The sequence below is a fragment of the Theropithecus gelada genome, chromosome 20, assembly GCF_003255815.1.
Source record: "Theropithecus gelada isolate Dixy chromosome 20, Tgel_1.0, whole genome shotgun sequence".
Classification (NCBI taxonomy): Eukaryota; Metazoa; Chordata; class Mammalia; order Primates; family Cercopithecidae; genus Theropithecus; species Theropithecus gelada.
This window is the reverse complement of record NC_037688.1, coordinates 13,505,988-13,519,724: the sequence shown is the minus strand read 5'-3', so window position 1 is coordinate 13,519,724 and position 13,737 is coordinate 13,505,988. Positions and strand designations below refer to the sequence as shown.

Below are 13,737 nucleotides of genomic sequence, written 5' to 3'. Positions count from 1 at the left end.
CTGATGGCAACACGTGAGTCAGGCTCTCTCTAATCTGTGACAGCATAAAAATTATTCATCAAAGGTAAAACCTAAAATTAAGACATGGATCAAAATACTGTGAGTTCATCACTGATTCTTTTCTTCATGATTTTCTCTCTAATAGGGAATCAAGTCCTAGTTTAGGCTCCTTGAGTGATGACAGTTCAGTACCTCCTCAAAACCACCCATGGATCAGTAACAGCTCTTGTTTAAATTCAGATAGATAGCACCATCTCTCCTCATTAATCATGGATTCTGCGTTTATAAATTCACCTGCTTGCTAAAATGTCCTTATAACCCCAAAATCGATACTGGTGGCACTTTCGTGGTCACACACAGGCAGGTACAGAACAGGGGAAGGTGGATTTGCATGATGGGCACGTTCCATCTGAGATCCGAGAAGGCCACCTCCGTCTTCTCGTTTCATCTCTCGTGCTAACAAGTGTCCTCTTCGTGGTCTATTTAGTGCCATGTGTTCTGCACATTTGTGCTTTTTGTGGTGATGTCACTGTTTAGAGCGGCCCCAAGAGGAGCGTGGCTGTCTGGCATTCCTGAGCTAAGCAGGCTGTGCTGTGCCTTACGGGGAAGGTGCCTGTGTGAGACAAGCTTGGGTGAGGCAGGAGCTGCAGTGCTGCTGGCCATGCATTCGGTGTTGACAAATCCACAAAATAGCACGTTCAGAAAAAGGAGAAGGAAATTGGCCGATTCATACATGAGGCTGTGATGGAAAGGGCTAAAGTAACATCTCTTGTGTGGGATGGAGCTGTGGAAGTGTCTTTCAACAGAAACCCACACATAAAAGAAGGTTGATGAAAATGTTGTGGCCAGAGGTTTGCAAGAGCCTAACCCAGTATTTCCCCTTTGAGTGATGACTCTGTATTCTCTAATTCAGCGTTCATGGGAGCTTTATCGGAAGCAACTGCCAGGACTACCAAAAATCAACTGTGGACACAGAGAGGGAAACGCATGCACTTCAAATTGAAATATATAGGCATGTAATTTTATATAGATAATACATATTTTTCAATCTGAGTGAAGATTTCTTCCTCTCCTCATCACCTGACCAGTGTCAGTCTCTGCCTGAAGTTCTACCCCTGAGTCACAGAGACCTACCCCCTTAAGTTAGGACCCTGAGCACGTGCAGCCATGGCCCATAGTCACGCCGGTCTGTGGTACCTGTCTCACCCTCAGACAGGCAGAGTTGGGGACATGGGTGTGACCACGGAGGGAATCACAGGCACTGCATTGCTCTCTCCCAGAGTCACCGTTTGTTTACCACCGTGATTGATGGGCTGCTGCTGCCGAAAACACCTGAAGAGCTTCAAGCTGAAAGGAAGTTCCACACTGTTCCCTACATGGTCGGAATTAACAAGCAAGAATTTGGCTGGAATCTTCCAATGGTGAGAAGGCGCAGGCCTCTTGGAGGGACTCACCCACCCCCATCAGCTCTCCTGTCTCTGGTCCCAGGAGTGCTTCCCTCTCTGAGCCCCACTCTGAGTCCCGGGCAGCTGTTCCCTTCAGAAGGTGTTGCCATTTCCACGGAAACCTTCTCCAGGAGGGCACAGTGGCCACCTGGGTTTCAGAGCCCTGGGATTCCCTCTTCCTATATTCTCTGATTGTCTTCCTTGAAGAATCCTGAAGTGTCTGTTCTGGGAGGGCCAGTAGAGAAAGTAATTGTGCAGATGGGAAAACTGAGGGGGCTTAGGAGGAGAAAGGAGTTGAGGAGTACAGAGAGGCAGTCAGTCAGGGGCTTCCTGGCTTCTCACCTCGGGCTGCCTATGCATAGTTCCCCCGAAAATCACTCGTGCTCTTCATCATCTCATTGGAAATATCCAAAGAAAGTGGCTTCTTCTTGAGTTACTATTGACTTGTAGGGAATAGTAGACATCAGGGTCTACTTGAGAGTGCAGGGTCAGAGGAAGATGAGGATGGAAAAGCTACCTAATCGGGTGCCATGATAAATACCTGCTGATAAAATAATCTATGCAGCAAACTCTATAGACCCAAATTACCCATGATCAAACCTGCACAGGCACCCCCAAACCTCAAATAAAAGATGGAAACAAATAAATGGAAAAAGTGATTGACTTCTAAAAGTAAAGAAGGGTTCTCCTTCCAGTTGAAGATAAACAAAGCTGACCCTGGTTAAAGTTGTAGGACGGGTTTATTCAGTGACATGATTGCAATAGGGAAAACAGTCCAGCATGGACAGGACTCACATCCCCGAAACAGAAGCCTGGCAATGTTTCATAGGCCAGGTGTGCCAAGGGAAACACACTGTGGTCTGAGGGAGGGGCTTGGTCCGTGTGGCTAGGCCACCTGGATGTCTTCATCTTGGCTCACCTGGGGCAGAAACAAACTTCTCTTATCTTCAGGACAGGAAGCCATGCATTAGACTGCAGGAAGAAACCACTGAAGTCAGCCTCTACTCCTTCCACAGGGACTGGGAAGATCAGGAGTGAGCTCCCTGAATGTTTGCATTGCAAGGAGAAGGCTCTCAGGTCCTCCAGGAAACAGGGTTGGGTGGTAGATTCACACCCTAAGGGCAGAGAAAGGGTTTGTCATTGCAGGTTTTCTAAAGTAACTGCTCTAATTGGGTTTAGCGGCCTTTCTGCTTCTGTCCAGTTTTTGGCTGGAGCGGAGTAAATTGTCCTGGCCAGGTTGAGCCTTCCCAGGCAGGTATGTTAAGGATACTGGGATCATTCTAGGGACACAACCTTAAGCTGCTATAAGCGATGCTAGAGTTTGATCGAGTCTCTGAGTGCAGAGGTTTGGGAGAATTGTTATGTGCATAGAGATGTGCAGTTCACCCCTCAGAAGGATTTCAGAGGTTCTACCAAAGACCAAAGCCATGAAGGCAGGATCTAAGTCTTTCAGTGTCATCTGTGACACGTGGCAGTACTTGGGAGGTCTACATCCTCTTCTCCAGAGTCCTCCATTCCACACTGGCCTGGCAGAAACCTTGGCTCTCCATGTCACTGACCACTATAGGGATCCCAGTCTCTCTCTCTCTCTCACACACACACACACACACACACAGCAAAATACTGCCACAGCTTCTCCGAAATTTTTTTTTTCGTAATCTTAGCAATGCTTGAGTTTCTGGATATAAGCCCATTTGATTAATTGATTTTGCCCATTTCAGTAAAGACCCATGTCCTTAAAAGCCCCCAAAATGAGAGGACTTTCAGTCTGCCTTGGTTTGGTCAGTTGGTCAGTTTGTTTGTTCCTTCTCATTAATTCCCAACAATTCATAAATGCTTAACTTTTTTTTTTTTTTAACAGTCGATGGGCTATCCACTCTCCGAAGGGAAACTGGACCAGAAGACAGCCATGTCACTCTTGTGGAAGTCCTATCCCCTTGTTGTAAGCGTCTAAGAATCATGGGAATTGGCTGAGACGCAGAGAGGGACAATGAGTTGCCACAAATCGTACAGCAATTAAAAGGCAAAATGAAGACTGGGTCCTCAGGGTTTCCCCCATCTTTCCACCTTTCCCACTTTGCTTTCCACCCTATCAGGGAGTTGCACAGGGCTCGTGAGATTCACTATTGAGGCAGGCCTTCCCAGTGGGTTAGAGAAGCAGCATCACTCACCAGGGGATTGTGGCCACTTTATTGATCTATTTCAGTACATTGCTAAGGAACTGATTCCAGAAGCCACTGAGAAATACTTAGGAGGAACAGATGACCCTGTCAAAAAGAAAGACTTGTTCCTGGACCTGATAGCAGATGTGGTGTTTTGTGTCCCGTCTGTGATTGTGGCCCGGCACCACAGAGGTAAGTCCCAGAGGTCGAACAGGGGAGGGACATGGACCCCACCAGCTTCTGTATCTGACCCACCTACCTCTCAGCATAGACAGACCTGGAAATAGCTGAGGGTCAGACTTCAAAGGCTGATTCCATATGGCATGGCATGAGATGCTGTCTTATTTTGGTTTATGCCAGCAGCAGACTGTTAGAAAAAAAAAATCCAGAGGCAAGTGGTTTTTTAAAGTGATGATCCCAGATAACAGCAATAGGGATGTGGGGAAGTGAGAGAGGAAAGAGATGGAATCCAATCCATGATGCATTGCCAAGGGAGTATCCACTGTGGACAATTGGAGCTGGGAAACTCAAGGAAACATGGAGAATACAGTGCTCAGGGGCGTCCCATCTGAGCGGCAAGGGAGACAGGGTATTTGTCTCCCAGCTTCTGCTTGTGATTGGTTGAAGGCTCTTGCAAGGAGTTGTTTATTCCCTGTGACTTTGACCTGCTGCACACAAGGGCAGAGTAGTCTCTTGTGACCATACAAAGGCCTCAGGTCAGGAGCTACAGGTGCTGGAGGTGGAAGTCAGGCTGGCATGACCAGGAGGAGGGGATATGGGTGAGACACTGACAGCATCTGCTGCAAGGGCTGCATGCCTGGAGTTATCGTGGGACACAGGGCTGCTGTGGGACAAACACTGAAAGATGAGTCGTGCAAGGTATTTAAGGTCCAAGCCGGCTGCAAACAAGTTTGTTAAGTATTGGAGCTGGATAAAAAGTGGGAGCCCTGCATGGGATCCGGAGGATTGTCCAGGACCAAGAAGGCCAAAGGGAGGAGCCAGGGCGAGTGTCGGGGAGGTGGTCTGAAGAATGGCAATGTCTGAGACTGGCTTTTGTCTATCTCTGTGTGTGCAGTAATGGGCAAGCACAGGTCCAGGGCAGGGTCTATGCAGGACCTTCTACTACTGACCCAAGGCTGTGTGAGTGGGGTGTGAGGTTAGGGATATGTGGGCTCATCTAGAGGGAATAAACAACTCCTTGTAAGAGCCTTCAACCAGTGTCCTTTCCTGGGTGCCAACTAGAGAGGGCTCACAGGACTCTTTCTTCCAGCTCTCATTCGCCTAGCCTGCAAGCCAGGAGATGTCCTTTCTCTAACCATCCTGGAAGGGTTTTTAAATTTGGAACTTCATAAGCATGATAAAAACTTGCAAAGCTGATCTAGCAGGTGCCCAGACACTGGTTTGCACAGGAGAGGGCAGGTGCTCATAACTCTCACTTCTTCACAGGGTCCTGATTAAACCCTATAACCAGGACCATTGCAGTTGAATCTGTTCTTTCTTAAAGTTGGCCTTGCCCCATGCTCTGCATCTGATCTATATATAATGTTCGCATCTCCATCTTCTGATGGTTTCAGCAATACTCAACTTCTGTTTCTCATTGATTTCCCATGACTTTGAGTTCAGCGTTTTGTTTTGTTTTTTCCCAGGACAACACAGATTTTATCAACTTTCCCCTATTGTCCTGTCTCACACTTTTTGGTAAAAATAACATTTCTGAATATAAAATTAATATGTAAAATTATAGAAAGTTTCAAAAATATGGAAACACCGAAAGAAGAAACTAGGTATCACTCGTAATTCCACTACCTAGAGGCAAGTGGTATAAATTTTTTTGTGTTTTCATCTAAAGATTTTCCATGTCCTATATACTTTAAGAATCAATTTTATATTTTACTTTTGTTCAGACAATACTATGTTGTGAGGATTTTCTGATTGTTGATACAAACTCATCAAAGCATTCCTTATTCCATGAAATGGCTGTATTAAATTGACTTTAATATTCCTATCCTATTAGATATTTAGCCTGGGTGCTCATACTCTGATGCTACAATAACATTGTGCTCAGCCTAATGTTCGTAAGTCTCTAACGGCATGTCTAACAATTTTCTTTGGATTATTTTTAGAAGTGAATAACTAGGCTGGGCAATAGAAATGATTTAGAACTCTGAGCAAATACTGCAAAATTGCATCCATTGCATAAGAATGTGGATCTCTTAATTTTCCCTCTTATTTGGGATGCTAAGGTTAAATATTAACATAAGACTGCCAGTTTCATAAGCCTTCCCCACCAACAAGAAGCACATCAGCCTGTTTTAATCTGCATGTCTTTCATGACTAGCCCTCTCATTGTCTCTGTTTCTCTTATTGTGCCGAATTGTCATTACCCAAATCTGTGCCCTAATTTCCTCTGAAGACTTGTGACTGTAAGAATTGTATAAATATCAATGGCTTTAACCAAAGAGTTTTACAAAGTATGTTTTGGGCAGCATGCTACCTATAATATGTTCTCTCATTCTCCAAAGCTCTTTCTTCTATGGTTGGCTCTGAGTTTCTTTGGAAAATGTTCAAGGGGCAAAGGCGAGGTCAAACCCTCCCTTTAGTAAGTTTTGCTTGACCTTGAAGCAGACATTTAACAGGTGGATTACAGAGCCACAGAAGGATGGTATCTTCCCAAGCACGCTTCCTGCTGAGCCGAGGGTGCAGTGAAGGAGACTGACAAAGATGAGTGAATAGATTCTTCTTCATTCTCGCATTGAAATGACATGTGCAAGTGGGGCATGAGGTTAGGGATGCATGAGCTCCCATTGTTAAATCCTTTTGTGGATGAATATTTAAGGATGTTAAGAAATGATGACTGGAGGTGGTGGCTCATGCCAATACTCTCATCACTTTGGAAGGCTGAAGTGGGAGGACTGTGAGGGCCTAGGATTTCAAGACCAGCCTGGGGAACATAGTGAGATCCTGTTTATACAAACACATTTAAAAAGGAAATAATTATACTATGAAATGCCGTACATAATATATTGCATATATATACTACAAAATATTGTATATAATATCATCCCAAGTTTATATACGTGAATGAGAGGTATGCTAAAATCAAAAAGAAGCATTCTCTGAGTGGTTGAGTTACAAGTGATATTCTAAATTTGATTGTTAAAATGAATTTTTAAATGATAGGATATGGAAAAATTTTAGAAGGAATTCCAAAAAATGCATAGCCCTTGCCTCAGGTAGTGGAATTATGAGTGGTATCTAGTTTGGCTTTATGTGTTTCCATAGTTTTGTCTCTTCTAACTATTCCTAGTTGTTTTTGTTTTGTTTTCCAAATTTCTTACTGTACCCAAAGGGGAAGACGTTGTAAATTTTCTCCACCAGCCTGGCATTGCCCTGACTCTTTCCTTCTTAGTGTCACTTCTCGGTGGGTATCATGACCAATGCAAAGTGCTGAGGCACAGGGCCGGGCGGCCCACGAGGTAGCCCTGAAGGGGCAGCGGTGTGTGACTCCAGTGAGCCAATCATTGGGAAACTGGTCACTTCTTGGGGCTGGGACAGGAGAGTTTCGTTGCTGGGATAGGAGGGCAGAGCAGAAGGAGGGAGGACAGGGGAGAGGCAAGGCCATCACCCTTGGTCAGCCCCTTCTTTTCTCTGCCAGGACTTTAATGCCTTAACACCCTAACACTCCCAGGCCAGGCAGGCAGCAAGACACATGGGGACAGTGAGATATAAAGCAGTGAGCGCCGCAGATTCCTGAGACACAAGAGGCAGATTGTTCCTTCTCTGCATATGTTTGTATGTAAATAGCCTCACATTCAGACAAGAAACTTGGATTTGCTTCAGTCTTCTCAGGATGGGTGATAAAAACACTAGAAATGCTCAAAATGAGGCAGAACAGAAGACACCTGTCAGGGTGGAGATGGTGTCCAAGTGAATGAATGTGAGTCTGTTATCAGTGAATTACATCCCGTGTAACCAGATGTAGAGAGATTGTCTTGTGAGAGAATGCACCAGCAGGCAAAGGGGTTTATGAGGCTGAGTCAGTGTCCCTGCACTGGCAGTTATTTTAAATGAATTGACCCAGGATTTCCACATTCATTCATTAAAGATTTGTTCATTGAACAAATATCTGGCTCAAATTCCAGTTCCACGTCAACCAGCCATGCAGCCTGGAGCACACCACTGAGCTTTCTTGTGACTCTGTTTCTCTACTGTGCTGACAGCACGAGGTTTCCTGCAGAGCTGGAGACCTTGGTAGCCTCCAGGTGTGTGTCGGGCAACATGAACTGAGCATGAATCCTTGTCTTCTCAGATGCTGGAGCGCCCACCTACATGTATGAGTTTCAGTATCGTCCAAGCTTCTCATCAGACATGAAACCCAAGACGGTGATAGGAGACCACGGGGATGAGCTCTTCTCTGTCTTTGGGGCCCCATTTTTAAAAGGTAATGGCTCCTTGCTGTCCGTGAGCTTGGAGTTAGGAGACCTGGGTTCCAGTGTTGGTGTGGTGGGCTTCGGCAAGTTTCTCCTCTCCTTGTCTTAGTTTCCTGATTCTCTATAACAGGGTTGAACATCATTGGGTAGTCCCTGGGCTTCCTCCCGCTCTAACACATGTGAGGCAAGATGTGTCTTCATGTGACCTCTGCACAGACACTCAGAATCCTGGGCTGTGTCATTAACAAGATAGGTGGTGGGACACATGCAGGGCCCTGCTCTAGGTTGAGAAGCCACCGATCAATTTCCCTCTCCAAGGAGCACTGAGAATATGAGTGAGGATGAGGTTAGAATTGGTGTTAACCCTGAGTCAGGTCTAATGTGTGTCTGTTTGTCTTTCTGTCTGTCTCTAACAAAAACTCATAAACCTTTAAATTTAATACATTTAATAATTGTTAATTTACAAATCACAGGATGTATGAATTTGGAATATGAGAGGAGACTTATTTTTAGTCTTTATTTATAGTGAACTATTATTTATAGTCAGCAAGGTGGCCATCCCACAGGCTGGGAAGGTGCCTCTGGCCAAGCCCAGACACAGGCTCATCAAATGAGGAAGGTTTGCGTAGGAGCTTTATGTGAACGGATTGACTAAACATACGTGTTCAACAAGTTACAGGGGAAGCAATGGATATTCATGAAGACAGTCCTGACACATGTGTATTAAAAATGCATGTAACATGGCCCATGTTCACCTGGTGGTGGAGACCTAATATTTAAATATATTATAATTAGGGCCTATAAGTCCAAAGATCTTCTCAGGACTTAAAGCCCAGCAAGTGAGCAGCCTCTGTACACCATCTAGGTCCAGTGCATGGTTGGTGATGTTCTTATCTGGAGAAAGTTACTGAAATCAGTCTCTTATGCAATCAAAGCCGTAGTTAAGACTGGAGGGACAGGGTTCTGTTTGTCTGCGTATCCCAGCTGCAGCCGTTGTAATTGTTTTCATTTTGCTTAAGTCCAGGCCAATGCTTGTTTAGCTGCCAGAGAAACAGAAGCACCTCGTGGCAGTGAGAACAGAGTGGATTCTTTAAGGGTAGAGATGTAGGCCTGAACCCATGCCTGACATGGCCTTAGGTCTGATTTTTAATATGGTGTCTTATTGCCAAAAAGAGTGTGTTCTGTCAGAATGATGATCTTTATTTTATTGCTGATGCTGGTCAGTGGTGTCTAAACCACAAAAGAGAGGGAGTATTATGAGGTGTGTCTGACCTCCTGTCTGTTCCCAGGCAGGAACACAGTTGAAGGATTTTCTGGACTCCCCTTAGCCCAGAGAGGGTCTGTTCAGTCAGCTGGGGGTGTTAGGATTTTATTTTTAGACAATATTTTTACATTATATAGTGTACATTTTACATTACACAATATTTTTAAAAGTCCTTTCACAATGTCTTCTAAACCTTAACTCTCAGCAGTTACAGATCACATGGGACTCACCCCGCAGCTGCTCAGAACGCACCAGCGCCTCTGGGCATCTCACTGTGCATGCTTAGGAGCCTTGCAGTTCTGTTGTTTTCCAGAATGTGAATTGTGGGTGTGTGCCGGGGAAGCAGAAAAGACCCAAGAGAGAGCAACCCTGGGAGGTGGGGCTGCCATAGAGGAAACCCTGGGGTGTGGCATTGCCTGTGACCCTGAGCAGGGAGGAGACAGGTAAGGGTCACAGGAGAGAAAGGCAGCCAGCACATGGAATGACGCATGCCCATTGCTGAGCCCTAAGCCAGATATACTGAAAGGTAAAGTACACACAAATTCACCAGGATCTTCTAGAACTGCAGACCTCAGCTCAGTGGGTGTGGAGCATTCGCCAAGACTGTTTCTAGCAGGCTCGCACGTGATGTTGATGCTGCAGGTCTGCGGACCACACTTTGAGTCACAAAGGCTTTTTTTCTTCTTCCCCACAGCGGGTGCCTCAGAAGAAGAGATCAGACTTAGCAAGATGATGATGAAATTCTGGGCCAACTTTGCTCGCAATGGGTGAGGCTCTTGGCAAAGACAGAGCAGGACTTTTGAAGATGGGTGGGGGTGGGGTGGGGCGAGGCATGCCTATTGGGAAGGGGCAGCTTCTAAGGTTCTAGTGATCAAACTTCTGACCCTGTGACCATAGCACTTTGACAATGAGAGCTCTCTACAAATGGAGAGGCCGCCCTGTGATAGTGAGCTCCCCATCTCGGGAGGTATACAAGCCTCTTGACAGAGATAACTTGGGCATCCTCGCACATCTCAGAAGATCGTTGGGAACACACAGCAGTTTTGGGGCAATTCTATTTGTTTCTGTTTCCAGAAACCCCAATGGGGAAGGGCTGCCCCACTGGCCAGAGTACAACCAGAGGGAAGGGTACCTGCAGATTGGTGCCAACACCCAGGCGGCCCAGAAGCTGAAGGACAAGGAAGTGGCTTTCTGGACCAAACTCTTTGCCAAGATGGCAGTGGAGAAGCCACCCCAGACAGAACACATTGAGCTATGAATAGAAGATCCAGCCAGCCTCGGGGACCTGGAAGAGCAAAGACTGGGGTCTTTTGTGAAAGGGATTGCAGGTTCAGAAGGCATCTTACTGTGGCTGGGGAATTGTCTGGTGGTGGGGGGCAGGGGGCAGAGGCCATGAAGGAGAAAGTTTTATATTTGTGACCTCAGCTTTGGGAATAAAGTATCTCTTGAAGGCCAAAATAATTCTTGTGTCTTATACTGGAGATTAATCCATTGTTCTCAGAGACAGAATGATGATGAAATAGGCAATGTGAGAAGGAAGGTGGCTCTGCTGGGGATGACCAGGCCTAAGGATGAGCAGAACCCAGAGGACTGGGCCATGGATGGTGCTCAGGGGAGCTCTGGGCCTGTTGATCGTTTCTGGGCCCCCAACAATTTCCAACGATAGGAGTTGGGATGGCCAGAGTGTAGCATCCAGACCCTCTATTTGGAGCTGTCTGTGGAAATGGACATGGCCCAGGCTGAGAATGTGCCTGGATCTGGGAAGAGGGAGACATGCTGAGGTGATCCTGTGGTACTGTTGCATGGCATTTGCTGATGCTTGCACCGGCCTACAACACCTTTCTGAGTATGTATACTAGCCTCTCAAAACCCCCCATGAGGCTGTGTCTTCCAACAACTGGTCTAAACTCCTTCTGTAGCCTGATGCTGCTGGTCCGCGGATCACACTTTGAGTCACAAAGGCTTTTTTTCTTCTTCCCCGCAGAGGGTGCCTCAGAAGAGGAGATCAGACTTAGCAAGATGGTGATGAAATTCTGGGCCAATTCTGCTCGTAATGGGTGAGGCTGTTACCTGAAGCTCTTTTGACCCAGCAAAGCCACTCATAGGTATATATCCAAGAGAAATGCACTCATGTGGTCATTAAAAGGTATGTCCTAGAATATTCTTCATAACAACACTATAATAATCTAAAACTAGAGACTATCTATTATGGACTGAATTATGTTCCCCCCAAAATTCCTATGTTGAAGCGCCAACCCCTCATGTAACTATATTTGGAGATAGAGCCTTTATGAAGTTAATTACAGTTAAATAGGTCGTAAGTGTGTGGCTAGCATCCAGTGGAACTGGTGTCCTTATAAGAAGAAGAAACACCAGAGCGTGCGCTCTCTCTCTCTCTCTGTATCTGTTTCTCTGTCTCTCTCTCTCTGTCTCACTGCTCATGCACAGAAGAAAGGCCACATAGGCAGCTGGCACCTTGATCTGGAACTTCTAGCCTAGAGAACTAAGCAAACGTGAATTTTAGTTGATTAAGCTGACTCATTTCCTGGTGAGGGCTGTCTTCCTTGTTTGCAGATTGCTGCCTTCTCGCTGTGTCCTGGTCTGGAACTTCTAGCCTTGAGAACAGTGCAAATGCAAAATTTCAGTTGAGTAAGCCACCCAGTCTATGGTATTTTGTTACAGAATTCCGAGCAGACTAATACATTCTCCAAATGCCCTAAACCAGTAGAATGGATAAATTATGGCATATCCATACAATGAAAGACTATACAGCAATGATAACAAACTGCAGCCATATACAACAATACACGTGAATCTCCTAAACATAATATTGAGGGAAAGGAGCCAGATACAAGAGTATGTGATGCTGTTCATATAAAGCACAAAACCTGGAAAAAGTAATATTGCTGTTAGACGTCAGGAATGTGATGACCATTTTGGGCAGATAGGCAAGGAGGGGGAAGTGAGCAGGGCCTGGAATTGAGCTCCATATGGCTTCTGGTATGCTGGTAATATTGTCTCTTGATCTGGGTCCTAATTACACAGTGTTATCAGTTAGTGAAATTACCAAGTCGTAATATATACATAGCGTGTATGTGTTTGTGTGAATGTGTATATGTGTGTGTGTATATATATATTTCTTAAATGTATGTTTTATTCAATAAAAAACTTAAATGTTTGTACCAGACTTTAAGAACCTGTTATCTGATACAGGAGACAAGATTGATACAGATAAAATTACTGGTGATCATATAAATTATAGTTACAGGATAGAATATAAATGCTCAAATGCAGCAGTGATTTTAATCAGGATTCTATTGTATGTACTAAGAGAAATCCAAATGAAACTTACCTAAAGCATATGTTGAATAAATGTGGTCTCTCACATGAAAAGTTCAGGAGGTAAACAGAGCTTGAAACACAATTACATAAATAAATGTAATTAATGAAATAAATAGATTAGATAGATAATAGATAGATAGATGATAGATAGATAATTGGTAGAAAGATGATAGATAGATAGATAGATAGATAGATAGATAGATAGATAGATAGACAGACAGACAGACAGACATTTTATGGCATTATCTTCCTATAAAGAGAGAAGTCTGTTTCCTACAGGTCAAGGTAGAAAAGCTGTCCTCCAGGCACCCGTGATATGCTCCAGCAACCTTGCCAACACCAGCCCTGCTGCCCGTGGGCTGGCCCCCTTGCCACCACTGCTCAGGGTTACACTTCCGCCACGCTGTGGCTGGCCATCCGCCTTCGTAGCCGTCCTGTAATTTCAGACTTGAGCTCCACCCCATTCGTGGAGCACAGCAAGCTTTTTGCAATGAATTCCCTTGTATTTTGACACAATCATGGTGAGGTTTTTTTCTCCCCAGTCCTTCCCGTCCCAAGGAATAATGAGGCACATTATTGATAGAAATTTTTAGCAGAGCACATGGGGCAGGAATGAGTGGAATCTGTCCCTGCTTGGGGAAGGGAGTTTCATTTAGTAGGTGGGTTACCCAGGGCAGCACCAGGTGGGGCAGCTACCTAGGTGCAGGGCCTGAGCCAGCTTCCCACCCTCCCCTGCAGCTCTGCTCTGGGGGAAATTTCTTTTTTCTTTTTTCTTTTTTCTTTTTTTTCAGACGGAGTCTCCCTCTGTCACCCAGGCTGGAGTGCAGTGGCATTATTTCCATCACTGCAAGCTCCTTTTCCTGGGTTCACACCATTCTTCTGCCTCAGCCTCCCAAGTAGCTGGGACTACAGGTGCCCGCCACCACGCCCGGCTAATTTTTTACATTTTTAGTAGAGAGAGGGTTTCACCATGTTAGCCACGATGGTCTCGATCTCCTGACCTCGTCATCTGCCCGCCTTGGCCTCCCAAAGTACTGGGATTACAGGCGTGAGTCACCGTGCCTGGCCCTCTCCATTCTTTCTATCTATCCAGT

General features: G+C 45.4%; 1 protein-coding gene across 2 annotated transcripts in view; it reads left to right on the top strand.

Moving 5' to 3' along the window:
* LOC112613976 (liver carboxylesterase 1-like) overlaps nucleotides 1-10,759 on the top strand; it is a 32,601-nt gene extending 21,842 nt beyond the window's left edge. For both annotated transcript variants that reach the window (XM_025369956.1, XM_025369955.1), the window contains exons 9-14: nucleotides 1,281-1,421; nucleotides 3,307-3,387; nucleotides 3,652-3,799; nucleotides 7,917-8,048; nucleotides 9,996-10,068; nucleotides 10,376-10,759. In XM_025369956.1, coding sequence (XP_025225741.1) covers nucleotides 1,281-1,421; nucleotides 3,307-3,387; nucleotides 3,652-3,799; nucleotides 7,917-8,048; nucleotides 9,996-10,068; nucleotides 10,376-10,559 — 759 coding nt within the window. In that variant the 3' untranslated portion in view covers nucleotides 10,560-10,759. The remainder of the gene's footprint in view (nucleotides 1-1,280; nucleotides 1,422-3,306; nucleotides 3,388-3,651; nucleotides 3,800-7,916; nucleotides 8,049-9,995; nucleotides 10,069-10,375) is intronic.
* Nucleotides 10,760-13,737: the final 2,978 nt, after the last annotated feature.